General features: G+C 55.4%; 1 protein-coding gene across 1 annotated transcript in view; it reads left to right on the top strand.

Annotated features, from left to right (window-relative positions):
• CACNA1I (calcium voltage-gated channel subunit alpha1 I) overlaps window positions 1-26,411 on the top strand; it is a 106,736-nt gene that overhangs the window by 49,569 nt on the left and 30,756 nt on the right. Inside the window, exons 5-9 of the mRNA XM_047786201.1 lie at window positions 2,892-3,051; window positions 11,159-11,474; window positions 12,703-12,795; window positions 15,945-16,257; window positions 18,261-18,676. Coding sequence (XP_047642157.1) covers window positions 2,892-3,051; window positions 11,159-11,474; window positions 12,703-12,795; window positions 15,945-16,257; window positions 18,261-18,676 — 1,298 coding nt within the window. The remainder of the gene's footprint in view (window positions 1-2,891; window positions 3,052-11,158; window positions 11,475-12,702; window positions 12,796-15,944; window positions 16,258-18,260; window positions 18,677-26,411) is intronic.

The following is a 26,411-nucleotide window of genomic DNA, read 5'->3' as shown; positions in this document are numbered from 1 at the left end:
TTCTGTGCGGAGGGAGGATGAGGGTGGGCATTAATTATTGATTGGAAATCACGCCATGAAGAGCTCGTGATGCAAATGCCAAATAATTACCCCTGTTAATAACCACCTCAGCCTTCACCCTTGGAATAAATAAAAGTCTGGACAGGGCCACCATTCTCCTTGTCACCCTCCTTCCATCCTCCCCTCTCCAACATTCCACTCCCTCCCCATGACTTATCCCATCATTCATTCACGAGCAGTCATTCAATAAATACTGGCTGAGCCTCTGTGCTGGGCCAGGAGCTACTGGGTTCTGGGAACACTGAGGTGACTCAGACACAGGCCCTGCCCCTGGGAGCTTATAGCCCAGTGGAAGAGACAGGAGAGTAAACAGATGACTATATACTAGGGTTAGAAGAAGGCTAGAGGTAGAGGTAAATGGTGCCTCCAAGCTTGTGCTGTATGCAACCTGTGCAACTGCACATAGATCCTAGGCTAGGTCAGAGGTGCTGAGGTTGCCTAGAGCAGGAGAGAGAGGGATGGGGTGAGATGGGGTTTTGGAAGTCTTTTCAAAGAGAAAGCAGATCTTTAGCTGAGCTGTGATGGCTGAATTGGGGTTTGCCAGACACAAGAGAGGTAGAAGAGTGTTCTAGAAAGAGGGAACGGCGTGAGTAAAACAGCTTGGAGGGGTGTAATCCCATGGCATCTCTAAAAATACCATGGAAACTTTAAATAATTCAATATTCCTAGACATAGGGTGCACACTGGGGAGAGAGGGGGTGCGGGTGAGGCCAGAAAGGTAGGCAGGGTTCACAGGATCACAGGATCTTGGGGGGTGTGCACTCAAGGGTGATCCACCAACTGTTGACACTCTTTGGGGCCACAGACAACTTTGTGGACCTTCTTCCCAGAAGAATTCATGGCGGCATCTCTGCATATTTTACAGCAATTCCATAAGCTTCATGGACCTCTGGTTGTCCTTCCATGGATCTCCCCCCACCTGCCAGGGGTCCACAAACCTCAACTTCTGTAGCTGATGGGAAGGCCATCAATTTTCATGCATAGTGACGACATGCTCAGATTTGTGTTCTAGGGTATCTGTTATCAGGAATCGCCCCCTCTCTGTTCTGGGTTCTGCTTTCCACCCCGGGCAGGCATTCTCCACCAGAGGCGATATGGGCCCAGCAGTGCCAGGCTTAACTCCTCTTAGCTTGCAACCTCTGCAGAAAGAGAGCATCTCTTTTCCTGGAGTTCCAGCAGAAGTCTCAGTGCAGACTCTCATTGGCCCTGGCTGGAGTCACACTCCCATCCTGGACCAATCACTGAGACCAGGGGAACAGACCTAGCTGATTGGCCAGGCCTAGGTCATGGATCTCCCTGTCAGCCTATCCAAACCACAGGACTGGAATGGGTCCTTGTTCTCTTTTCATAGGACTGGGAAGAGGGGCGAGGGAAAACTATAGAGGTGACCCACCTGTCTGGGGCTTGCATTCCTGCAGATTCTCCTTTGACTGGGAAGGCTGGGTCTTCTTGAGGAGTCTGGAGGGAGTGGGTGACATGCAGTTACTGAAGCTGTGATGGTGGATGACATCACCCAGACTTGGGAGGGCTGGGACCTCTTCACTGCTGGGAGACTGAGCCCACAGAAAGAGAGAGAGGGCATAGAGGGTGCGGAGGATCAGCCCAGGGCAGGTAGCGGGAGAGGGGAAGGATGGCGAGATAGGCGGGAATGGCCCAAAGGTTATGTGTTCTCCACTTCCTCTCTGGGGTGGGAGCCCCAGGGTTTGCTGAGAATTGGGTGTGGCCTCTGGGGAATCTTTGTAGGGTGGCTGCTATCTTCTTGGGCCCCTCTGCTGGGGGGCCTTGTCCTCTAAGAGGAGAAGGGACGGGCTCAAGTTCCCACAAGTCCAGGAGGCCAGCAGGGTGAGGATTTGAATCCGGGCCTCTAAATCAGAGGCTCCGTGCTTTCTGCAGGCTTTCTCTCCCTGCCCGCAGGGTTTTAGGATGCCAGACCTCCCCAGGAAAGTGCTGCTCCCTTTCTCATTCAGATGACCTCATCACCCTCCCTGGGGTGCCCTGTCTCTGCTCCCATTTCCCCATTTTCTCCTCTTATCGCCTCTGGCTTGGCTTGCTCATGGCAGCTACTTCTCGGGAAAGAAAAAGTCCTCTTCTTCTGGTATCAGGCCAGGTGTGAGCCCCTTGGCTGGCCAAGGTTCTTCTGAAGTAGGTGGCTGACAGCCCTGCCTGGTTCCATCATGCAATGGGGTGGGTCCGAAGGGTGGTTCTGTCTGGTACTGATGTGTCCTGGCTCTGGAGATGAGGGACATTCAGGATATGTTTATTAGTCACCTACTCTGTCCATCCTAGGCATAGGGAGATGAGCCAGCCGCAGTCCCAGGCCTCCAGGTACGTGGGGGTCATGGAAAGAGTGCTAATTTGGTGTCAGGACCTGTAGTTTAAATCCAGACCCGCTGCTTCCTATCTGTGCGACTGTGAGCAAGTAGCTTCAGTTCCGTGAACCTCCTTCAGTTGCCTCTTCTATAAAATAGGGATAACATTACCGCCCTCACACAGTTGTCATGGAGACCGAAGGAGATCAGATGTGTGCATTACCCAGAAAAGCACTTGGCACATAAGAGGTGCTCCATGCATGCCTGCTTATTCACCCATGATCTCGTGGAAGTGTAGTGGGGCCCAGAGCCATTTGTCTGGCCTCTGGGGGGAGCAGCAGGTGCCGAGGAGAAGGTCTGCCTGGGGACCACCGAGCAGACTGAGGGTAGTGAAGACCCCCTGCCCACATGTCCCACCTCTCCTCCCAGTGCCCTCTCTCTGCTCCTGGAACCCTGCCCTCCCTCTCTTCTCTCTGGGACCTCTGCCCTGTCTTCCAATCCCTCCACCTTTCCCTTTCCCAGGTATGCGGATCCTGGTGAACCTGCTCCTGGACACGCTGCCCATGCTGGGGAATGTCCTCCTGCTCTGCTTCTTTGTTTTCTTCATCTTTGGCATCATCGGCGTGCAGCTCTGGGCGGGCCTGCTGCGCAACCGCTGCTTCCTGGACGAGAACTTCACCATGTGAGTTCACCCCCCCAGGCCCTCAGCCCTATGGCTCCTGGCGGTGTTACCTGGGCAGCAGTGGTGCTACGTGTTCCAAGGCCAGAAAGGTCTCCCCATTAAGCACCTGGTTCCAATCCTAACTCCCAAGGGTTCAGAGAGGTTCGGGGATATGCCCAGGTGAGTTGGTGATGGGTCTCCAATAATGGCTGGATGCCAAAATGAGCTCAAAAGGCCTCTGAGCTCTCAAAATTGATATCATAATGTCCCCTATAACATAGGCCATAGATGCATATATACAATGGACTACGACGCAATCATAAAAAAGAATGAAATAACGCCATTTGCAGCAACACAGATGCAACTAGAAATTCTCATTCTAAGTGAGGTCAGTTGGAAGGAGAGAGACAAAAGCCCTCTGGCATCACTTACATGTGGAATCTAAACTATGGCACAAATGAACCTGTTTACAGAACAGAAACAAACTCACAGACATGGAGAACAGACTTGTGATTGCCAAGGGGGAGGGGGAGGGAATGGGATGGACCAGAGTTTGGAGTTAGTAGATGCCAACCATTGCATTTATTATAGTTGATTTACAATGTTCTGTCAATTTCTGCTGTACAGCAAAGTGATCCAGTTATACACACACACACACACATACATACATTATTTTTTTCATAGTATCTTCCATCATGTTCCATCACAAGTGATTGGGTATAGTTCCAGTGCAGCTATGCAGCAGGACCGCATTGCTTATCCACTCCAAATGCAATGCAAACTATGACGTTTAGAAAGGATAAGCAATGAGGTCCTACTCTCTAGCACAGGGAACTGTATCCAGTTTCTTAGGCTAAACGTGATGGAAGATAATTTAAGAAAGGGGACGTATATATTTGTATGACTGGGTCGCTTTGCTGTACAGGAGAAACTGGCACAACATTGCAAATCAACTATACTTTAATAAAAAGTTTTTTAAAAATTGGAGTTCCTGGCGTTCCCGTCATGGCGCAGTGGTTAACGAATCTGACTAGGAACCATGAGGTTGCGGGTTCGATCCCTGCCCTTGCTCAGTGCGTTAAGGATCTAGTGAGGTCAGTCTGAAGGAGAGAGACAAAAGCCCTCTGCTGTGAGCTGTGGTGTGGGTCGCAGACGCGGCTCGGATCGCACGTTGCTGTGGCTCTGGCGTAGGCTGGCAGCTACAGCTCTAATTCGACCCCTAGCCTGGGCACCTCCACATGCCGTGGGAGTGGCCCGAGAAATGACAAAAAGACAAAAAATAAATAAATAAATAAAATAAAAAATAAAAATTGGAGTTCCCGTTGTGGCACAGCAGAAACGAATCCGACTAAGAACCATGAAGTTGTGGCTTTGATCCCTGGCCTCGCTCAATGAGTTAAGGCTGGCAGCTGTAGCTCCGATTGGACTCCTAGCCTGGGAACCCCCATATGCCACGGGTGCTGCCCTAAAAAGCAAAAAATAAAAAAATAAGAAATAAATTTTTTTTTAAATAAATAAAATAGGCCATAGGTGCTAATTCAGCTCCTAGTGACTCTTGCTTAGTACATAGTTTTAACTTACTTGGTTATCGGGAACTGGGGCCCAAAGAGTAGAAGCCGCAAACGAGAAGGCGGTCGGGCAGGAGGGGAAAGGGTAGTTAAGACCCAAGCAGAAGTGATGCCAGCAAGGAAAAAGAAGACAGAAAACCTCAAAAGCAGACGTGGAACCCGGCTGTCTAATTATAGCACAGACATTCCCCTCAGCGCCTCTGAGTCATCAGGGAAAGGTCAGCTCACATTCGGCCCCTTTGCATCTAGAAGCGGTGGGGTGGGCAGCTCCTCGGAGAGATGGCTGTCCAAAGCCATGTAAACAGAAATCAGACTTTGGCTCTTGGAGGAGCTGGGTTGAATTGTCTGAGAAGTTGGACATCTGTAGAATCGCACCTGTAAGAGATAAGCCGCGTCTCTGGTGTACACATGTGCCCCTATGTATTTGGACATGACTGTGCTTGCGTTTCGTGTCGCCAGTGTGCGTTAGCACGATCCTGTGATGTGCCCGGTCCCAGGGAGACAGATGCAGGGAGGCATTTCATTCATCCTCTTACATGACAAACTTGAGTGGTGACGCTTGCCCAGCAAGGGCTCCAGCCAAGGATGCGGCAGAAGCTGGAGTTTCTGTCCTTGGGGAGCGAGGACCGCAGGAGCATGGGGACACTGCACAGGCGTGGGCTGGGCCCTCCCTCATGGCCTGACCGTGGGCTGCGGAGATGGAGCTAAGCTGGAGAGCCGGGCGGGGAGGGGACCCTGGGGAAGGGACTGGGTCACTTGCCCATCACTGGGCAGAACAGGGGTGGGGGCACCCTGTGGGTAAGGGCCCCGTGGCGGGGAGGGGAGCCCCTACTGGGTCAGTCATTCAGAAGAGGCAGGCCTGGGACAGCAGGAGGTGGGCCCTGCTGCTCCTGGTCTGACCTTCAAAGATGGAGATGGGCAGGTTTGAGCTCTCAGCTTTGGGGGCTCAGGACACATCCAGGCCCCTCTGTCCCTGTGTCACTGGACGCGGATCTTTCCCTAGGTTGTTCCGAGGCAGCCCCCTTCTCATGATCCCAGCTCAGTCCCAATGTCACTGCCTCTTGGTGGCCTTCCCTCACCGTCCCCACCCCCCAGACCCTCTATTGCGTCTTCCTGTTTGATTTTCTTGGCACTACTTCTGCCTGAAATTACCTCACTTGTGAGTTTATTTTCTTGGTTCTCTGGTGTCTGCAGACTGGCTTATTTACTTGGTTAGCAAGGATGACACGCTCCTGTGTGACAGGGGCAGTGAAGGTGATGCTTGACTTTTGATCCTGTGTGGAGACCAGGAAACTGAGGCCAAGAGGGGGAATCTTGCCTCGGGGTGCGCAGCTTGGCAAAGTCAGAGATAGAAATAGAACCTGGGTCTCCCTAACTCCAAAGCCTGCCGAGACTGCCCGCTGGTGAGTGAGCGGAAAGCATCTTTCCAGGTACATGACCCCCTGGGGAGATCCCAGATGGGCAGCTTGGGGGTTCTTGATGAGCACAGAGTCAAGACGTTGTCACCCAGCCAGGAAGTGACAGGGCCTGGAATCTGAGTCCTGATCTGGTGTCCTCTGCAAGGCAGCTGGTCCCGTCTCTCTGAGTCTGTCTAGGCATTAATGCTCACACACAGCCGTTTACACTCCAGACAGGTTTGTAAAATGCGAATTGCTTTGGCAACCTCGAGGGTGTTTTAATCCGTGTTTCTTATTCCACGGATGAACCACAGTTTAGCGAGCCAGCTTCTCTTGATGGACTCTGCGTGGTTTCCAAGCTTTTGCTCTTACATACAAGCCTGCAGGGAGCATCATGTTTGCTTGTGATCTTTGCATACACGTATGATCAATGGCTGGACGCATAATTGCTGGTCAAAGTGTAAGGTGTACCTTGGAGATATTGCGGGTTTGGTTCCAGACCCCTGCAGTAAAGTGAGTCATGCAAATTTTTTGGTTTCCCAGGGTATATTAAGTTATGCTTACATTATACTGTAGTCTATTAATTGTGCAATAGCATAAAAAAGCCTACTTCCATTACAAAATACTTTATTGTCAAAAATTGTTAGCCATCGTGTGAGCCTTCGGTCAGTGACAGTATCATCGGAGATTACTCATCACAGATCACCACAACCAATTATGGTAATAATGAGATTTGGAAATATTGTAAGAATTACCAAAATATGACCCAGAGACACAAAATGAGCAAATGCTCTTGGAAAAAATGGTGCCAATAGCCTTGCTCCATGCAGCGTTGCCACCGACCATCAATTTATAAGAAGTATAATAAAGCAAAGCTCAATAAAATGAGGCATGTCCCCGGTGTCCATTTTTTAATATACTTTTTTGGGTCGAGGTATAAATTACGCTTCGTAGCGGACACGGCTATTAAGTGTACAGCTCAGCAAGGTTTCGCCTGGGTTACGCACCTGAGCAAGTCTACCCGAGAGACAGTACCCAGCAAGGCTCCCTCCTGCCCCCTCCCTGTCACCATCCTCCTCCCCCCAGAACAGTGGCTCTTGTGACCTCTATCACCATAGATGCGTTTTGCCCGTTTCTACGGTTTCTTTAGACGGAATCACACAGGCTGTTGCCTTTTGTGTCTGCTTCTTTGGCTCCATGCCATGTGTCTGGGACACTCATCCAAGCTGGTGTGTATGTCAGTATTTCCCTCCTTTTCCACCGGGTGAATATATGGCTACGTGTCTTTCCATCTGACTCTTGATTTGCATGGTTTCTGATTCTTTAGTTCTAGGACTCATGGATACTCTTGGCCATGGCTTTGGGTGGAAATGGCCATTCTTTCTCTTGGGTAGAATTTCCAGCAGTGGACTTGCTGGGTTAAGGGCGTACGTACGGTTCTCAGCTTTAGTTGATTTCGCCAAATGGTTTTCCAGGACGGTTGCATTAAATGTTTGCTCACAAAGTCCCAGAATTCCAGCTGCCCTGTATCCTTAGCAGCTTTTGGAATCGTCAGTCCTTTATTTTTCACTATTCCAGTGAAAGTGCAATGGTACCTTACTGTGGTTTTCAACTTGATTTCCCCCATGACTCGTGGTAAAAAGCACCTTTCTGTGTGTTTCTAAGCCGTTGGTTTATCCTCTTATGAAGTGTCTATATGGTTTTTTTTGCCATTTTTAAAATTGGATCGCTTTTCTTTTTCTTATAAATTTGTAGCGGTTCTTCATATCCTGGATTTGAGCCCTTTGATGGATATGTGTATATACCAAATACATAGCAGCTATTGGGTTCCAGGCTCAGTTTTCTTTTCTTTTTGTGTGTGATTTTAATTTTTTTTATTAGGGTATAGTTGATTTACAGTGTTGTGCCAATTTCTGCTGTACAGCAAAGTGACCCAGTCATACATATATATATATATTTTTGCTTTTTAGGGCTGCACCCGCAGCATATGGAAGTTCCCAGGCGAGGGGTTGAATTGGAGCTGCAGCTGTTGGCCTACACCACAGCCACAGCAACATGGGATCCGAGCCGTTTCTGTGACCTACACCCAGCTGATGGCAATGCCGGGTCCCCAACCCACTGAGCAAGGATCAAACCCACGTCCTCATGGTTGCTAGTCGGGTTCGTTACCCGCTGAGCCATGATGGGAACTCCTACCTTCCCTCTCTTATCTTATCTTCCATCATGGTTTATCCCAAGAGACTGGTATAGTTCCCTGGGCTATAGAGTAGGACCTCACTGCTTATCCATTCTAAGTGTGGTAGTTTGCGTCTACTAACCCCAAACTCCCAGTCCATCCCACTCCCCGGCCCTGGCTTGGCCACCACAAGTCTGTTGTCTGTGTCTGTGCCGTCTCAGTGTTCTGTTTTCAGTCTCTTAATGGTGTGATTTGCTGTATAGAAGGCCAGATTACCAATCATTTTCCTAGTATGGGTTTTTTTTTTTTTTTTGTATACAATTTAAGAAATCTTTTCCTGGAGTTCCTGTCATGGTGCAGCAGAAACAAATCTGACTAGGAACCACGAGGTTGCAGGTTTGATCCCTGGCCTCGCTCAGTGGGTTAAGGATCCGGTGTTGCTGTGAGCTGTGGTGTCATTTGCAGACGAGCTCAGATCTGGCATTGCTGTGGCTCTGGCATAGGCCGGCAGCTGTAGCTCCAATTGGACCCCTAGTCTGGGAACCTCCATATGCTGCAGGTGCGGCCCTAAAAAGCAAAAAAAAAAAAAAAAAAGAAAGAAAAAAGAAAAAGAAATCTTTTCCTAACCTAAGATTGTGAAGTATCCTCTAAAAGCTTTCTTTTAGGAGCGTTCTTGGTTGTATCTTTCATGTTTAGATCTGCATTCCATTTCAAATAATTGTTGGTATGTTACATGGCTGGAGTCAATATGCCCTTTGTATATGGGTGTCTGGTTGCACCCGAGGCGTTGATGGAGAAGTCCCTCCTTTCTCCACTGAATTGCTCTAGTGCCTTTATAACTGTCAGGGGACCATATGTATTTGGGTTGGATGTCCACCTGTTAACGGTTGATGGATGTGGCCAGATTGCCCTCCAAGTGTTTTTATCAGTTTACGCTCCCGCCTGCAGTGTGTGAGCGTGTCACCCTTCCTGCACCCTTCAACCTTATCAGCCCTGCATGTTTGCTGTTTGGATGGATGTCAAATGATCCATCCCACTGTTATTTCTGTTTGCAGTTTCCTGTTGTTAGTGAGGTGAGCATCTCTTCCTATGCGTAGGTCATTTTGATTTCTTCAGTGAATTTCTGTTCCTCAGTCCTTTTTTTGTCCCCTACTGGGTTCTTTTTCTTATTGAGTTATAGGATATTTTAATATCCGTTCGATGGTTATCTTTGATCTGTTTTATATGTTGCAAATACTTTATCCTAGCGGACGGCAAATGCCACCTGTTTTTGTAAATAAAGTTTTATTGCAACCCAGCCATGCCCACTTATTTACCTATTTCCTATTTTCATGTTACAGTGGAGGATGTGTGTGGTTGGGACAGAGCCCATGGGGCCCGCAAGAAAACACTATTTGGCCCTTTACAGAACAAGTCTGCCTATCTCTGCTTTATCTCCATCTGTTGTCTTTTCACTTTGTATACTATCTTTTGTCTCATAGAAATTTTACTTTCTGTGTGCTCAGTCTCAGCAACCTTTTCCTTCACAGAGTTGAGATGTTATGTGTCTTATATAGAAAGGCCTTACCTGTCCTGAGTTAACAAAACTATTTCAGATGTCCTTGTAATGTTTTTGTGGGGATTTTTTTGTTGCCTTTATGCTTTTTAATCCACCAGAAGTTTATTATTGAAAAATTTTATGATATATTTGACTTAACCTAATATAACCAAAATATAATTTTCAATGTGCAGTCAATATAAACAATTGATGAGATAATAGACATTTTTTTCTTTTGATACCCTGTCTCCAGGAAGTTTTGTTTTATTTATTTATTTATCTTTTTTTTTTCTTTTCATTTTTGGCCACCGCGTGGCATATGGAATTCCTAGGTCAGGGATCAGATCCAAGCCACAGTTGTGACCTACGATACAGCTGTGACCTACGCTACAGCTGTGGCAATGCCAGATCCTTTAACCCACTGTGCCGGGCTGGGAATTGAACCTGTGTCCTGGCACTGCAGAGATGCTAGCCAATCTCATTGTACCACAGTGGGAACTCCAAGGAATTTATTTTTGTATGTGGTGTGAGGTAGGGATCTAGCTTTATTATTTTCCAAATGGATAGCAGTTATCTTAAGCTCATTATTGACTATCCTTCCATTCTCCATGGATGTGAAAGGCTTAGTCCCCATAATATACTAAGTTCTCTTTTATACATGGCTCTGTCCCTGTGTTCTGTGTTGGTCCACGAATCTTTCTGTTACTGTTGCAGTACTGCACTGTATTTGATCTCTTATGAGGCTGCACTCCCTCCATCTTTCTTCTTTTAAAAACTTGTCTGGACTATTCTCCCATTCACAGAAATCCTGGAACCATCTGGCCAGGTTCCATAGGTAAAAACATGTCTATGTTTCCATTGACAAAAACATGTTGGGGTTTTGAGTGGGGATGCTATGAATCATAGAGTAGCCCTACAGGATGGGCAGGGCAGGGACCATCATCTGTCTTACAGATGAGGGAACTGAGGTCCAGAGAAAGGAAGTGACCAGCCTGAGGTCATCACATAGATGCGAGAGGGTGGAGCAGGAAGAGGGTCTTACGGTTATCTGTTGACTCTGTAAAATTCAGCATTTGAGCACCTACTGTGTGCCAGTCACACAGTGTGCAGGTACTAGAGATGCTGAGACCCAGTCCCTGCCTTCCAAACACTCCAGCCTCCCTGAGGAGTTGGGCGCATTTCCCTGTAGTAATACCAGAGGTGTGTGCAGGACCCAGTCTTCCCTTAGGCTTCTCCAGGGAAGGCTTCCCAGTGGGGTGTGGGGGGGGCCTAGGCTGCCCACAATGGGTCACTGGGAGCTTTTGTGACCATGACAGAGGTGAGGAAGGGTGTCTGAGGCAGGGGGAACAGCATGTTTAAAGGCCTGGAGGCCATGACAGCCTGTTGGTACCATTGTGCCATGCCGCGCGGCAGTGACCTCACCCCTTCGCCTCTTTTTCCACCATCACAGACAAGGGGATGTGGCCCTGCCCCCCTACTACCAGCCAGAAGAGGATGACGAGATGCCCTTCATCTGCTCCCTGTCTGGTGACAACGGCATCATGGGCTGTCACGAGATCCCCCCTCTCAAGGAGCAGGGCCGCGAGTGCTGCCTCTCCAAGGATGACGTCTATGACTTTGGGGCGGGGCGCCAGGATCTTAATGCCAGTGGGCTCTGCGTCAATTGGAACCGCTACTACAACGTGTGCCGCACGGGCAGCGCCAACCCCCACAAGGGCGCCATCAACTTTGACAACATCGGCTACGCCTGGATTGTCATCTTCCAGGTGAGGCCCTTGGGCCTGGCAGCGGCCCCCAGGCTGGGGCCCCGGGGGTGGGAGGGGAGGGGAGGGGAGTGGAGCAGTTTTACCTGGCAGGCAGGGCTCTGTGCCAGACACTTGCCACCTGAAATCTGCCTGACCTGCTGGCATGACAGGTATTATCATGCCAGCGTTATGGACAGAGCAACTGAGGTTCAAAGGAAGGGCTATAGGCCCTCAGGTGTATTGCTTAATGTCTCTGTGCCTCAGTTTTCTTATCTCTAAAATGGGGGTAATAACAGGTCCACCCACCTTGAGTGGTTGGGAATAAACCAGATGATGACAGCAGAGCCCAGTGTTCAGTTAAGGTTAGCTGATGGAGGGAGTTTCCTGGTGGCTCAGTGAGTTAAGGATCAGGTGTTCTTGCACTGTGGTTTGGATCACTGCTGTGACGCAAGTTCAATCCCTGGTCTGGGAACTTCTACATGCCACAAGCGTGGCCAAAAAAAAAGGAAGAATGGAGCAGGTGCAGGGGGTGAGGTGGTCACTGGGAAACCCTGGTCTTACCCAGGTGGCTGCTCTGTGTACTTTGCTCTGTAGAGTGTCAGGACCGCAGAATTCAGAGCTGCAAGGTGTGCTGGGTCACAGCCCAGCAGCTGCGTCTTGGGACCGGTCAGCACTGAGGAGGCGGGCCCCTGCATTTGCCGGAAGTGAACAAGACCTTAGTGCTGGGGAGGACCCAGTGTTCGTCTTGCCCATGGCTCCTCTGCCTCCGTCTCTGGGACAGAGTCATGCCAGGCTCATCACAGCCACACTCCAGGCCTCCGCTCAGCTGCACCCCAGCCCTGCTAGGTGGGCTCTGTTAATCCCCCACCCTGAAGAAGCAGCTGAGGGTCCAAGAGTGGTCTGGAGGGTGAGCTGGAGCCCAGGGCCCCGCACTTCCGGCCCTCCCACCTTGGTATGGAAGACAGGAAGGTGGGTGGGCTCTGGATCGAGAGGGACCAAGTCCAAGGTCCACCCCTTCCCGGCTGTGTGACACTGGGCAAGTGCCCTAACCTCTCTGAACCTCAGTTTCCTCATGCATGATGGGGATGAGGCTGGCTGCCCCATGGAGCCCTTGGGAGACTTACGAGAGAGAATGTGCATAGACCATCCCTGCACACAGTGGGGCCTTCGTCTGGGGCTCCCTTTGCCGCCCGCCTTTCTGGAGGTTCGGCCGTCTCAGGCCCTCTCCCCCTGCTCTGTCCTGCTGCAGGTGATCACTCTGGAGGGCTGGGTGGAGATCATGTACTACGTGATGGATGCTCACTCCTTCTACAACTTCATCTACTTCATCCTGCTCATCATAGTAAGTGTCAGAGAGGCTGGGGCTCCGCGGGCAAGCTTAAGGACCTGTGGCCAGGGGACCACCAGATGGGGGGCGCTCACGGGAGGCCCCAGGGTGCCCCTCAGAGCCGAAGAGCTGAGTGGGAGAGAGCAGGAGGGGCAGTTTTTAAATGCAGCGAGCAGCGGATGATGGCAGGAGCTTGTCAGGCGTGGCTGCTGGAGGCATCCATCACTTCTGATTGCCTTCATGTCTCATTTCTGGACATTGAAGTCCGCCCGCCACCCTTGCTCATGTTTCTCTGCCTCGTAGTCTCTGGGAATACATTCTTTTATGACCATGGCAGGGATGCAGCCCCAGGATGGAGGCTTCTCAAGGGCCCTGGGGCGGGAAGATGAGATGCTGTGTGAAGCGGAAGCCCAGGACTGCTTTGGGGCAGAGTCTGGAGGGAAGGCCCAGCTTGGCTGTGAGCTGGTGGAGCTCCCTGAAATTCTTGGAGGGTCTCCCACCTCTTAGGCTTGTGGGGGAGACCTGGAGATGAAGAGGGGCTCTCTCTGCCCCCCCAGTAAGGGCCTCCTTCCCAGCCAGCCCCTCACCCTGCCCCAGTCTCCCCAGAGAGAGCTCATCTACCTTGTCACGCCTGACTGCCACCACAGCCACAGCACGATCCCCGAATGCCAAGGTGATGCCCTCCTAGGAGAATCACCGCTGGCTCCCTGCTGCTGCCAGGCTGGGTTCTCTGGTTTCCTGGTGGCGGGAGAGGGCATGCTTGGCCCTCTGGGGTGGCCCCCCATCCTGGGCTGGTGGGACTTTGACCTGGGGGTTCAGGACCAGCTGACCTGAGACTCACCTGCTGTTGGTTTAGCTTCGATGCCTTCCTGGGGGTGCTGGGGCTTTGGACCTGAAAGGAGACGTCCTAGGTCAAAGGAGAGGGACCCAGGCTTTGTTCAGCATCATCGTCCATCCACCGGTTTGTTCATTCCTCGGCATATTCAGGGAAGCCTGCACTGGGTCAGTCCCTGAGCAGAAGTGCTGGCTGCTGAGCAGTGAGCCAGGCCTGCCCTGCCCTCAGGACCGCACAGTCTGGTGGGGGAAGACAGGGACCAGACAGCATCTTAGGAACCATGACAGAAGGGAGCCCAAGAGGTTGAGGGAGCCCAGAGGAGGTCTCTAACCCAGCTTGGAGAAAGGATGGGGGAAGTGAGAGGCTTCCTGCAGGAGGTGATGCCAGAATTGAGCCTTAAAGGTTGGAGTGAACGGAGAGGATGGGGGTGGGGGGGGGGTAGGGGTGGGAGGGGGCCAGAGGAAGAGCCTTCTGGGCAGGGGGCGCCTCGCAGAGACCCTGAAGCCAAAAGGAATCCTGCCGTGGGGGGACAGCAAACCACAGGGCTTGCTAGAGGAGTCCTGACTCCCCCAAAGAGACTGGAGAGCGTTTCATTTGCTTCTCCTGATGGAGTTGGGGGTGGGAGTCGTGGTAACTCCCAGTGTGATCCTGGGCGGGGCCCTTAGCTCCCCGAGCTCATAGGGAAGTGGCGGGACTGTGACAGCAGCTGGCTCACAGGCCTTGGGGAGGGTTACAGCCCTGGGCACATGATACGTGCTCTATAGATGGGCCCTGCTGGTGTCACTGCTGCTGCTATTGGGCCCAGGTGGCCCCGTCACAGGAGAAAGCGTGCTGGCGGGAGGCTGAGGATGCTGAGTTTCCCAGATGTTACAAAGGGTCCAGAGAGCTGAGCCTGAGCCACCACGCTGTCATTTGACCCTCACAACCCTGGCTGTGCGGGGTCACCACTGCCTGTTTCTCAGGTGTAGACCCTGAGCCCCGGAGAGGTGAGGTGCCTGGCCTGGGCCACCCAGCCGGTTGAGGGGTCCTCAGCCTTCTTACCCAGGGCCCCAGTGCTCCTAAGCCGAGCCTTCCGTTTCACAGATGGGGCAATAGAGGCCCAGGGGGGATGTGGGAGCTGCCTGGTGACCCAGGGACAGCCGCTGCAGAGGTGGGCTGGGTGGGAGCTGCAGGCGTGAGCCTCTCACACAGGCCTGGGGAGCGGGTCTCCAGGAAATGCTTGTGAAAGCCATGACGGGGAGTGCAAAGGAGTGAGGCACCTTCTTACTTTAGAGGCAGGGGATTTTCCCAGACCCCTCTGGGCCAGGAAGCCCCCTCCCCCTCACATCCCCTCCCAGCAGCCCCAGCTCCCCAGCCATGCTGGGTGAGGAGGAAGGAAGGGGACCACTGACTGGGGCTGCAGCTTGCAGGAGCCTCCTGGCTGGCAGCCTGGAGGAGGGCCAAATGCCCCCTAGCTCTGGCAGGCAGCTGAGTCTGCTCCGGGCTTGGCATGCGCCTGGGAGGAGCCTGCCCTCTGGAAACTGGGGCAGGAAGGGCTCTTGTGACTGTGGTGGCCGCTGGAGCTGGGCCCTGGGACTTGAGGTGGCAGACTGCCTAGCATCAGCTGGGTACACCCCCTAAAAAAACACAAACCCCCCAATCCTGTCCAAGCTTCTTCTGAGAGAAGCTTCTCTTTTCTTATCTGGGGCCCAGCAGGGGCCAAAGTCAAGGCCAAAGTAAGGGCAGGGCTGGGGTGGAAATTGGGGCCCTGATAGCCTGAGAGGGGCTGTGCCTCCCTCCCTGGCCTCAGCGCTGATGTCCCAGGCAGGAGGGCAGCCGTGGTCAGGGCCTGGGGCCCAGGGGAGTGGGCCTGGAAGCAGGTCCCCCGGGGACCTGGGGAACTGGCTGGGCCACCCCTCTCCTAGGGCCCTGGCCTCCTCCTGGAGCAAGGCCTCAGCGGTCTCTTCCTGTCCCCTATCTGTGCCCGTGCCTCTCCGTCCCCCTGGGCCCTCCGCCCTCTCTCTCCTGTCTCCCTGCCCCTGTCACGTTGCGACTCCCGCACCCTCCTATCCTCTCTGAGCCTGTCTCACTCCCCCTCGATGTCTCTCCTTGCCCTCCGTCTCTCTGTACCCTGGCTGTCTCTGGCTGTCGCATTCGCTATTTTGTGGCTTGGATCTGTCCCCACCCTCCTGTCTTCCTTTCTGCCTCTGTCCCTCCATCTCCATCGCCTGCCCCGCATCTCTCCTTCTCCGTGTCTCTGCCTCCCTCTGCCCCGCTCCCGCCCCCTGCCTCCACCTTCTCTCACCCCACCGTCCCCTCTGTCCCTGTCCTCTCCTCTTGTTGGTCACAGGTGGGCTCCTTCTTCATGATCAACCTGTGCCTCGTTGTCATAGCGACCCAGTTCTCGGAGACCAAGCAGCGGGAGCACCGGCTGATGCTGGAGCAGCGGCAGCGTTACCTGTCCTCCAGCACGGTGGCCAGCTACGCCGAGCCCGGCGACTGCTACGAGGAGATCTTCCAGTACGTCTGCCACATCCTGCGCAAGGCCAAGCGCCGGGCCCTGGGCCTCTACCAGGCCCTGCAGAGCCGGCGCCAGGCCCCGGGCCAGGGGGCACCCGCCTCTGCCAAGCCCGGGCCCCATGCCAAGGAGCCCAGGCACTACAGTAAGTGGCCCTGCCTCCCCTGGCCTCCGAGGTGCTCCACGCTGGCCTTGGATGCCTCCAACTGAGGTCTCAGAAAGCATGCTGTGTGCAAAAGTGTCCCATCTCCCCAGCACAAGCAGAGGTTTCCAGAACCTAGATCTTCCCCGGGGGGTGCCAGTTCTCACCCCTCGGTTCCCTGCCCCCTTTCCAGACCCCCTGCCCCCCCCGGAGAAATTCCCTTTTTGTGCAAGGCTCTTAGGCTCCGCCGTGGAATCCACGCTTGAAAGAATGAACCCCTGTCTGTCCTTAGTCTGGTGGAACTATAAAATCCCTTCGCCACTGCAGCCTGGCCGCCCTGTCCCCCCCCACTACCCATGGGTTCTGCTGCCACCTGTCTGCTTGGAGGTCAGGCGCCTGGAATAAAGGGGCCATGGCCAGCCCTGCAGAGGCGTGTAGGGGACACTCACACACGCTGATGCCCCCGTCTCTCCGCCTTGGAGTGAGGATGAGGCCTCGCGCTGTGGGCGTCGGCCACCCCCAGGCCCTGCTCTCGCAGTGCTCATGTTCTGGGAAGCTAAGATTCTTGAGCTGTGAGCTGCAGAATTCATCCTCGAAGCTTCCGCCCACCCGTCCCTGGGTGCCAGCCGTCCAGGCATGGCCTTGGGGGAGGCTCCAGGTGGCCTGTAGGCTGGCCCAGCACATGGATCGGGGAGCTGGGGTCTGGGAAAGGCTGGCACCCCGTGTTCCTGGATGACGTGGGGACGGGTGTTTACTGCTCAGGGCTTCCTGCTGCTGCCCACCACCCTTTCCAGGCAAACTGTGTGGAGGGAAGCCCTAGACAGGCTCCTGGAGGGAGGTTGTGGCCCTTGCCTGGGGCCTCTGTGCTGCCCGCAGTCCCCCTTCCTTGGGAAACAACTGTCAAGGGGGCCCAGCCCAGGTACAGTTAGGCTGCGAAGGGTTTGGCCTTGACCTCCAGTGCTGAGGTTGGCCCACCTCTGGGCTTCTGGCCACCCTGCTGGTCTAGAGGGGCAGTGAATCGGAGAGCCTTGTCCAGGCCTTGGGAGATGAGTTGGAAGCACGTGTAGAAATGAAGGGGAGGCAGTTCTACAGAAAGAAATGAAGGTTTTCTTTCCTTTTAGTGCTATTTTTCTTTTCTTCTTCTTCTTTTTTTTTTTTTTTGCTACACAAGCAAAACTTGTTTATTCTAGGAAAACGTAGACAACTATAAAGAAGGAACCAAACCACCCAGAAAGGGCTTCTCTGACACCCTCTTTGAAATGGTTCACAGATCACAGGGCTTGGGTCCAAGCCCGGCCCAGCTATTCACACGCTCCCCGGGCAGTGGAGGGAGTGACCGCTCCTGCCCCCTCCCACCGTGTCAGGCTTTCCGCTGCTGGCTCCCTGCTTCCCCGGGGTCAACCCTGACTCGGCTGGTGCAGAGGGAGGGTCCGGGGGCGGGGGGAGGTGCCTCTGGAGGGAGGGCCTGACCCTGCCCGGGGCTCCTGCCTTCTTCCATCCTGGACATGATAAGACCCCCTCTCCCGCAACTCTCCCCCCACCCCCACCTCTGGCCCCAGGCCACCATGGCTTCTTCCGAGGGTGTCCGCTGTCCACACCGGCCTTTCAGAAGCTCCTCCTCTTTTCCCAAATTCTATGGTGCCACGAAGCCAGACAGTGGGGAGAAGCCGGGGTTCCCGGAGTGTCTATCAGTGACTAACTTGGGGCCAGGGGCCAGGGAGTGACGGAGCAAGGACACCGTTCTAGGCTCAGTCCACCTATCAACTAATAGAATGGGCCCCAGGTCCTGGCTGGGTGGATGCCTCTAGTCCCAAAGCCGAAAGGTGAAGCTGTCTCCTCAGGAAACAGGAGCTTCTCAGCCTCCAAGCGGGGCCGTGGCGGGCTCTGGGCAGACCCCAAGGCACACACAGGTTGTGACCCAGTGCCTAGTGCAGGGAGCGGCTGCCTCCTCTGTGACCCTTGAGCGTGCCCTGAGTCACCGACGCCCACCTCTGCTTGCCTTGCAGAGCTGTGCCCCCGACACAGCCCGCTGGACCCGACGCCGCACACGCTGGTGCAGCCCATCTCTGCCATGCTGGCCTCCGACCCCGCCAGCTGCCCCCGCTGCCAGCGCGAGGCTGGCCGGCGGCCTTCGGGCCCGGGCAGCAGTGACTCGGGCCAGGAGGGCTCGGGCTCCGGGGGCTCAGCTGGTGGTGAGGCCGATGGGGATGGGGCCCGAAGCAGTGAGGACGCGGCCTCCTCGGAGCTGGGGAAGGAGGACGAGGAGGAGCAGGCGGACGGGGCTGCCGGGCTGTGCGGAGACGTGTGGCGGGAGACGCGGGCCAAGCTGCGGGGCATCGTGGACAGCAAGTACTTCAACCGGGGCATCATGATGGCCATCCTGGTCAACACCGTCAGCATGGGCATCGAGCATCACCAGCAGGCCAGTGGGGGCGGGCTCGGGGCACGGGCAGGGAGGGCCGGCCCTGGGGGACCCAGGTCTGTCCAGCACCTGCTGTGTGTCTGTCCGCCCCCGCCGCCATGGGTCCATTCACCCATGTGACACCAGTGCCCAGTCCAGGGCCAGGCACAGAGGAGGCAGAGCTCAGGTGAATGCCTGACCTAGTGACAACTTGGGCTGAGAATGAGGGGGTTACGTTTCCTGTCCATCTGCACCCCTCAGCGTGGACACCAGGTTGCCCACAGCCCTTTCCCTGCCAGCCCTGGCCGAATCCTCACTCCCATTCGCCTCCTCTCCATGCGAGCCCTCCTGCCTCTTCTCCCCCAAACAGCTGGAGTGATCTTTCCAGAGGCTGGGCTCCCCGCTGCCCCCTCGAACTTCCACAGCCCCCGTTGCCCTGGGTACAGAAGGCAGACTTTTCCACTGACGTCCAAGGCCCCTCGTGCTCCGCCCCCAGCACACCTGCAGCAGGTGGAGGGTCTTCCTGCCCCTGATGCACTCCCACATCCTCCTCCCTCCCCACAGCCCCACGGCTGGTGGGGGGGACCCCGAGGTTGCCCCGCAAAGCTGTTCCTCATCTCCCTTCTGGCCAAACCCGTGGTTTCTTCTGTCCCCAGCTTGGGTGTGTGTGTGTGGGGGGGGGGCGCAGGGAGTGTGTTGGCTGAGTTGCTTGGTGTGTCCCAGGGGTCCTTCTGGGGGTTCAGAGGTGAGGGGAGTTCAGAGAAAGGGTCCCCAAGGTGGGAGAGCACCTAGGGGAGGGAACGGCTTCTGGGAGGTGGCCAGAGCGGCGGGGGGGGGGGATGCGTACAGAGGAGAGGGGGCTATTTGTGGGTCCGAGGAAGGAGGCTTTTGGGGGGTTAGCACAGACATCCCTAATCCACCCTGGGGTCACAGCCTAGACACATCCCGCCCTGGCTCCATTTGGAAAAACATCATTTTCTGGCTCCCATTGTCCCCCAGCCCCTGGGTGGGGTCCCTCCCTTAACCTGCACCCCAGCCCTGTGAGGAACCCCATCTGAGGCCCGGGGAGGGGCTGTCATGGGCCCAAGGTCAGGGGCCAGATTAGAACCTACATCTTGCGTGGCAATACTGACACCCCCCAAAAGGTTTAGGGTTCCGATGCCCCCTTTGCTTCCCAGTGGCCCTCTTTCTGTGGGCGGGGGGCCTGCCCACCCACTGTGCCCCCGGGGTGGGTCACACTCTCATTTCCCTCTTCATCAGTTCACCAGGCACAGGCTCCATTCAATTTACTTAAATGTGGCCCCTGGGGCTGCCACCACACTCTGCTCAGAGCTGCCTGTTTGCCAGCCATTCCAGCTTAATTAAAAAGGTCTCTGGGGAGGGCTGCGGGGGAAGGCGCTCGGCAGGGTGAAGCTGGGGAGAACAGGCCGCCCAGACCCCCTCGCCTAGAGTCCAGCCTTCTGGCCTTTGCCTGGCCCTGTCCAGCCTGGGGACAGAGGCCTGGTGAGGCCAGCATCCCCAGGGAAGGCTTTGGGGTGGACCAGCACTGTTGGGGTGCTGGCTCTAGCTTCTGTGTGGGGCAGTACCAAAGGCACCTGTGATAGTCCTGCTACACCAGAACCTGAGCACTGTCCCTGCCAGTGGCTTGTAGAACCAGCTTGCAAGAGCCGATGTTCTCATACTGAAGGATTTTGCAAGCCTGTTGTTGAAAATGGTCGGTAGCTTGACATTGGCTATGGCAGGAGTATTTACACCATGGAAATTGGCATACACCGCAGATCAGGGTTATTTTTCAGAGGCCCGTTTGCCAGCGTACTGCTGGTTTCTGACTTCTCAGCCTTCTCTCCAAGGCAATAGGGTGGCCGGGGCTGCTCCATTCTCAGGGTCCAGCCTCTCCCTTTTCCCCCATCCCCAGCCTCAGGCCAGGCCATGGTCCCTGCCCAAGCCTCCTCAGCATCTCCCTGCCTGGCCTGGTGGCCCCCTTCCTCCTTCTACCACATTCTAATGAGCAAGGTTTCTTGCCTCCAGCAGGGGGAGCCTCTTCTCTCTGGCACCGCAGGCCCCCCTGGTGGCCTCTCTGTGTTGCCCTCACTGGCCAGTCTCTCTGTGCCTTCACAGGATCCTCCCTGGCCTCCTCACCCACAAGCAGGTTCCCCAGCTTCTTGCTCTTTCCCTCATCGGATCATCCCCCTGGCACCTACGAAGCGCCAGGCCCTGGTCCTGCCTGGTGTACTGAGTTCTCAAAACTATGCTCCGAGCAGGTCTTAACACCCACCTGCCCACATCCTGAAGACCACCAGGGAGCTGAACCCCACCCCTCAAGGTCTGGGCTCCCTCCTGCTTCTGCTCTTGACAGGCAGGAGGGCCTTGGGCAGGTCACTTGGTCTTCCTTCAGCCAGTGTCCCCCCCCTGTAAATGGGTACAGGACCCATCCTCCCAGAGGGGTGGTGGGGAGTGGGGGCATTAAATGCATTAAGAAGCCTGGTGCATAGTAGGTGCTTTCTCATTAGGACCGACTGTGACTCTTTTGTTGGAACCTTAAACCAGCACCCTTGGGGTGAGTTTGCCATCTGATGTCTGGAGCCTCAAAAAATTGTTAATTAAAGAAAAAGTGAGGGGGAAGGAGAATTTTAAAAATACTCTCTCTAAAGCAGCTCCGAGTGGCAGCATTTGACCGAGCTCTGTGCGGGGCCCGGGCCTTGGAGCTTTGCTCCACGCCCCTCGCTCCCAGACAGTGCTGCCAGGAAGCGATCCACCCCCAGGTTTATTTTGAGCAGCCCTGTCTGAGGTGGCGCCTGCAGAGAGAGGTGGCCCAGGGCTGCCAGGGGGCAGGGAGGGAAGGGGAGGAGCAGGAGGAGAGGCTGGTGAACACACGCCACCCCTCTTCTGCAGGGGAGGTGACAGCAGAGGGGAAGTGGCCTGGGGGCCCCTGCCACGCTCAGGCCGCACACCCTGCATGCAGGGAGCTGGGTGAGGCCATGGGGTAGGGGTGGCAGGCAGTGGGCATCGCTTTCCTAGTCCACCTGTGAAGCGAGGCCACAGGTGCTTGAACAAGAGGTGAGATTGTGGCTTTCATGGCCTTTACGTGGTCACTGTGGCCAAAACCACCAGAGAGTGTCACCAGGTTCCTTGTGGCTGCAGAGAGGCCTTGTGGGAACTGACTGGGAGGAGGTGACAGGGGAAAGTGGGAGTCAGCCAGGGAGGGGCCTGCGTGTGACCCATGAGGCGGTCAGATGGTGCTGAAGTCATCCCCACCCCATAGCCCTGGTGGCGGGGGGTGGGGGTGGGGGTGGGGTGCCCGGAACCGTCTGTGACCGAGGCCACGTGACAGGCAGGTGGGTGGGGTCGGCTTGGGCAGCCGGATTCCTCATCATTTGCCATCATGGGTTGTCACCTCTCTTTCCGGTGTGACCCTCACAGCAGCCCCCCGCCTGGGTGGCAGGCAGGGTGAATGTCTTAACCCCACTGGGCAGATGGGAAAACAGAGGTTCAAAGAGGGGAACCGGCTTGCTCAGTGTGACATGGTGAGTGGCTGTCAGCGCTGGGCTCAGAGATGCTGAGGTTGAATCGGAGGTTCCAAAAAGTGGACAGGAGGCGGGTGGGAGACGCTGCTCCTGGGACAGGCCGTCTCAGCCGCTCCCTCTCCCAGCACCGCCTCACCTGTCCAGGCCCATGACTCCTCCTGAGCTGGGCAAGGCTGTCCTGGACTTGGAGGATGCTCACCCAGTCGGACCACATAGAAGAGGGTCCAGGCTGAATGGCTAGCAGGGTAGGGGTTCAGGGAGCCTCCGGGGGCAGGGCTGACCCCAGGGGGGCATGTCCACTGGCTCCAGCTCCCAGGGAACAGCACTCAAGGCTTCAAACCAGTGGATGGGTCACAACAGGATTCCTTCTCTTCTCAGCAGCCCCATCAAGTCGCTGCCGACCCAGGTCTGGAGTGACTCTGGGAAGAGGAAGATGGGGTGGTTAGTGCCCAACATGCCAGCTCTGTGAGGGCTTAGGGGAGAGAGACGCCAGCTCGAGCTGAAGTTGGGGCAGGCTTCCTCCAGGTGGTGGCACGGAAGGTGGATCTCGAAGGGTGACTAGGATTTCATTAGGGAGTCAGATGAGGGACAGATTTAGGCCCCAGGAGCATAGGCATTCCCGAGAAAGATCCAGAAGCCTCCAGGAGGATGGGCACGTGGGGCAGGGCAGACAGCGCAGGAGACCAGGGGGCTGTCCATCCATGAAGAGTCTTGAGACTGGCTCTATCCTTAGGGCAGTGGGGAGCCATGGAAGGTTCGTAAGCAGGGCAGTGGAGTGTCTGTGCTGAACTGGAGCCTCAAGGCAGAAAAGCAGGGCAGCGGAAGGCACCTGGGCCTTGGCTGTTGGGGGCGGGGGGAGCAGAGGGAGGAGACCTGGGTTTGAGATCTGATTCTGTCACTGCCTGGCTGTGGCCGGGGGCAGCCACTTCTCCTTTTCTGAGCCTCAGGTGTCCCGGCTGTAAAATGGGGGTGCTGTAGGGTAATGTCTGAACTTACATGGGGCAATTCTTGGAAAGTGCTCGTGGCATGGGAGATGCTTTAACACCAGCAGGTGTGATTATCTCAGGGATAAAGCTGGGCTCAAAGGGTTCCTGAGGGCAACTTAGAGACCCCTACCCAGCTGGACCCTCATCTGCCCCTGCGGAAATGGCCAGAGGCTGTGCGCTCGGCCTCCCAAGCCTGGCATCCAGCAGCGGGGAGCTGGTCCTGCCCCTGCCCCAGCCCCATCTCCCCCTGCTTCTGTCCTCACCTCTGTCGCAGCCTCTCTCATCTGCCCTCTGTCCTCTTACCTCTCTGGCTTAACCTGGTTTTTCTGCCCTTCGGCACCTCCTCTTCCACCGCGCGGTCTTTATCCTCTCCAGCCACCTCTCTGCAGTCTCCGTCTGTCTGTCTATCTGCCCGCTCTCTCTCACGCTGACTCTCACTCTCTGACTCGCACAGTGTCATGATCTTGGGCGTCACTGTGTTTTTCTCCCTGTCGTGTCTCTCCACACCCCGCATCTGCTTCTCACTCCCCGTGTGTCCATTTCTCTGTCTGTCTGTCTTTCTCATGGCTGCCCTGTCCCTCTCCACATACCGTTCCCCTTGCTCTCTCACTCACTGTGTCTGCATTTGTCTATCTCTCTCTCCTGCTCGTTGTCTCTCTCCCAGAAAAATGCTGGCAGGAGTGATGGATGGTCCATTAGAAAAAGATTAACAGGTGTGCACCTGGCTAGAGACACAGCTGTTTCGAGGGAGGAGGAGAGCGAGGGGGTGACCTTTCCGGGAGAGCAGAGCGGCGGGCACGGCATCGGGTGTGGGTGGGTGGGAGTGTGTGCCCAGTGCACGTGTGGTCCAAAGTAGGCGATCGCCTTCCAGACGGTCAGCCTCCACATCTCTCATCTCCGTTTCGGCGGGCTGGGAAATTGGGGGCTCTGAGCGGCATCTGGGCCCTGGCTCAGCCAGCGATGCCGGGCCCCAGCCCTTCCGCACTGGGGGCCTCTCTCGGGGTCCCAGTCCCCTTTGGGGACCACTTTGTGAGTCAAATGTAATTACAAGTGATGCCTTCTCCTTTTATCTGGGCTTGAGAAGACCTGGAAGTTTTTTGCTTTTTTTTTTTTTGGTCTTTTTGCCATTTCTTGGGCCGCTCCTGCGGCATATGGAGGTTCCCAGGCTAGGGGTCTAATCAGAGCTGTAGCTGCCAGCCTACGCCAGAGCCACAGCAACTCGGGATCCGAGCCACGTCTGCAACCCACACCACAGCTCACGGCAACGCCGGATCCTTAACCCACTGAGCAAGGGCAGGGACCGAACCCGCAACCCCATGGTTCCTAGTCGGATTCTTAACCACTGCGCCACGACGGGAACTCCGGACCTGGCAGTTTTATTAGATTTCCCAGACACCAGGCGAGAAGCAGAGGGTTGTGTGTGTGTGTTTTTTTTTTCTCCTCTCTCTTCTCCTTTTGACCCAAGTGAAACTGGTCAGGCCCCTGAGGCCCTGTTGCCCAGGGGTGGGGGGCAGGTGGCTGGGCTGGGGTGAGTGGTGCTGATGCTAGGGGCTCTCTTGACTCCCAGCCCCTGCTTGGCCTGGTCCCTCTGCCTGGACACTTCTTCTCTCCCTGTCACTCTCTCCCCCTCTCTGCTTTGAGGTCTCGATGAGATGTCCCTTCCTCCAGGAAGCCACTCTGGACTCTGCTGTCCCTGGCCCCTCAAACCACCCTCAACTACCCTCTGTTTTTAGCAGCTGCCGACTGGTTTGTTAACTTGCATGATGGGCTTTGCCAGTGGAGCCCGAACTGCTCGAGGGCAGGAAGAATGTCCCAATTCACTCACCACTGCCCACCCTGGGCAGCGCAGCCCTGCCCCTGACGGGCTGGGAAGACCTGTGGGGCGCCTGCGACAATGAATGAGCAAATGACTGGATGGATGAGTTCAGGCGCGGCTTCAGTGTGTGCACTGTGAGAGCAGTTTGGATACTGACTTGGTGGCTCTGCCACAGCCTTGCTGGGTGGCTCAGAGCAAGGCAGTTCTCTGCTCCGAGCCTCAGTTTCTTCATCTGTACAATGGGGATGCCAACAGTGGCCTCAGGTTGTCTGATCAGTAATTGGGTTAGGGTCCAGCTCAGTGTGGGCACATGCTCAGGCCTAACAAACAGCCCTTCCCTTCTCTGCCACTCAGGCGGGAACGACGTGGCTTGGTGGGGAGCTGACACCTGGCATTCCATCCGTGCTGGCAGGGCCAGGAGGGAGAGAAGGGGCTGCAGCGTCAGACGGCCCTGATCTCACTCTGTCCCCTCGTTTTATGGATGAGGAACCTGAGGCTTGGGTGGGGCAGGGGACCCGGAACCCGACCCCAAGTTTTGGCCTGTTTCATACACTGGGGTTCCTTGGGTGGGCCCTGTGTCACCTGCTGCTAAAAACCAGCAAGTAAACAGCTCCGGGGCAGAAGATAGCTCTGTGGCCAGGGGAGCTAGTCTCCCTCTGACCAGCTGGTGACCTTGACCCTTGACCTCTCTGGGCCTTAGTGTCCTCCTCTGAGGGATGGGTGAAGTGAGCCCCACAGACCAGGCGGCAGGGTAGACTAAGAGCCCTGGTGGCATGCAGTAGGCGCATGGTCTCTGTCGTCCCTTTCCAGTCCTGAGATGGCCATTGCTAAGGTATGGAGGAGGGGGGGCAGGCCCGGGGAGGAGGGCTCTGCATAGGCAGGGCTTAGGGAGGAGACTTGGAGCCTGGGTTCAAATCCTGGCTCTGCCCCTTACTAGCTCTGCAGCCTTGGGCAGAGGACTGGCCTTCTCTGGACCTGCTTTCTCATCTGCAGAGGGGGCTCTTGCGAGGGACTGAGGGACACGGTGGCTGGGAAGGGCACAGCACAGGTTCTGCACATGCCACTAAATAGATTAAGGCCATGAGCAAGCAGGAGCTTCAGCCACCAATGGCCTGCCTCCCTGCCTCTGTGTCCAGCCATGTGACCTCAGGCTGGCTTCTGAGCCTTAGTTTCCTTATCTGTCAAATGGGTTGTCATAATGTGGCCCTTAGTGTGTAGTATGAGCATCATTGCCAAACTCATGGAAGGTCAACCCCACGGGGGTCTCATCTCAGTGGAGCCCTCACGACAGCAGAGATGCTGCAGAGTTGGTTCTTGAGGCCAAGCGCAGAGGGAAGATGGAGCTCCAGCGAGGACACTGGCCTGCAGGTCATGGAGCCACAGTGGCAGAGCCAGGTCTCCCCGAGCTGATGGGTGTCCAAAGCGGGGGA

The sequence above is a fragment of the Phacochoerus africanus genome, chromosome 7 (genome assembly GCF_016906955.1).
Source record: "Phacochoerus africanus isolate WHEZ1 chromosome 7, ROS_Pafr_v1, whole genome shotgun sequence".
NCBI classification, from domain to species: Eukaryota; Metazoa; Chordata; class Mammalia; order Artiodactyla; family Suidae; genus Phacochoerus; species Phacochoerus africanus.
This window is presented reverse-complemented; position numbering and strand designations above follow the sequence as displayed.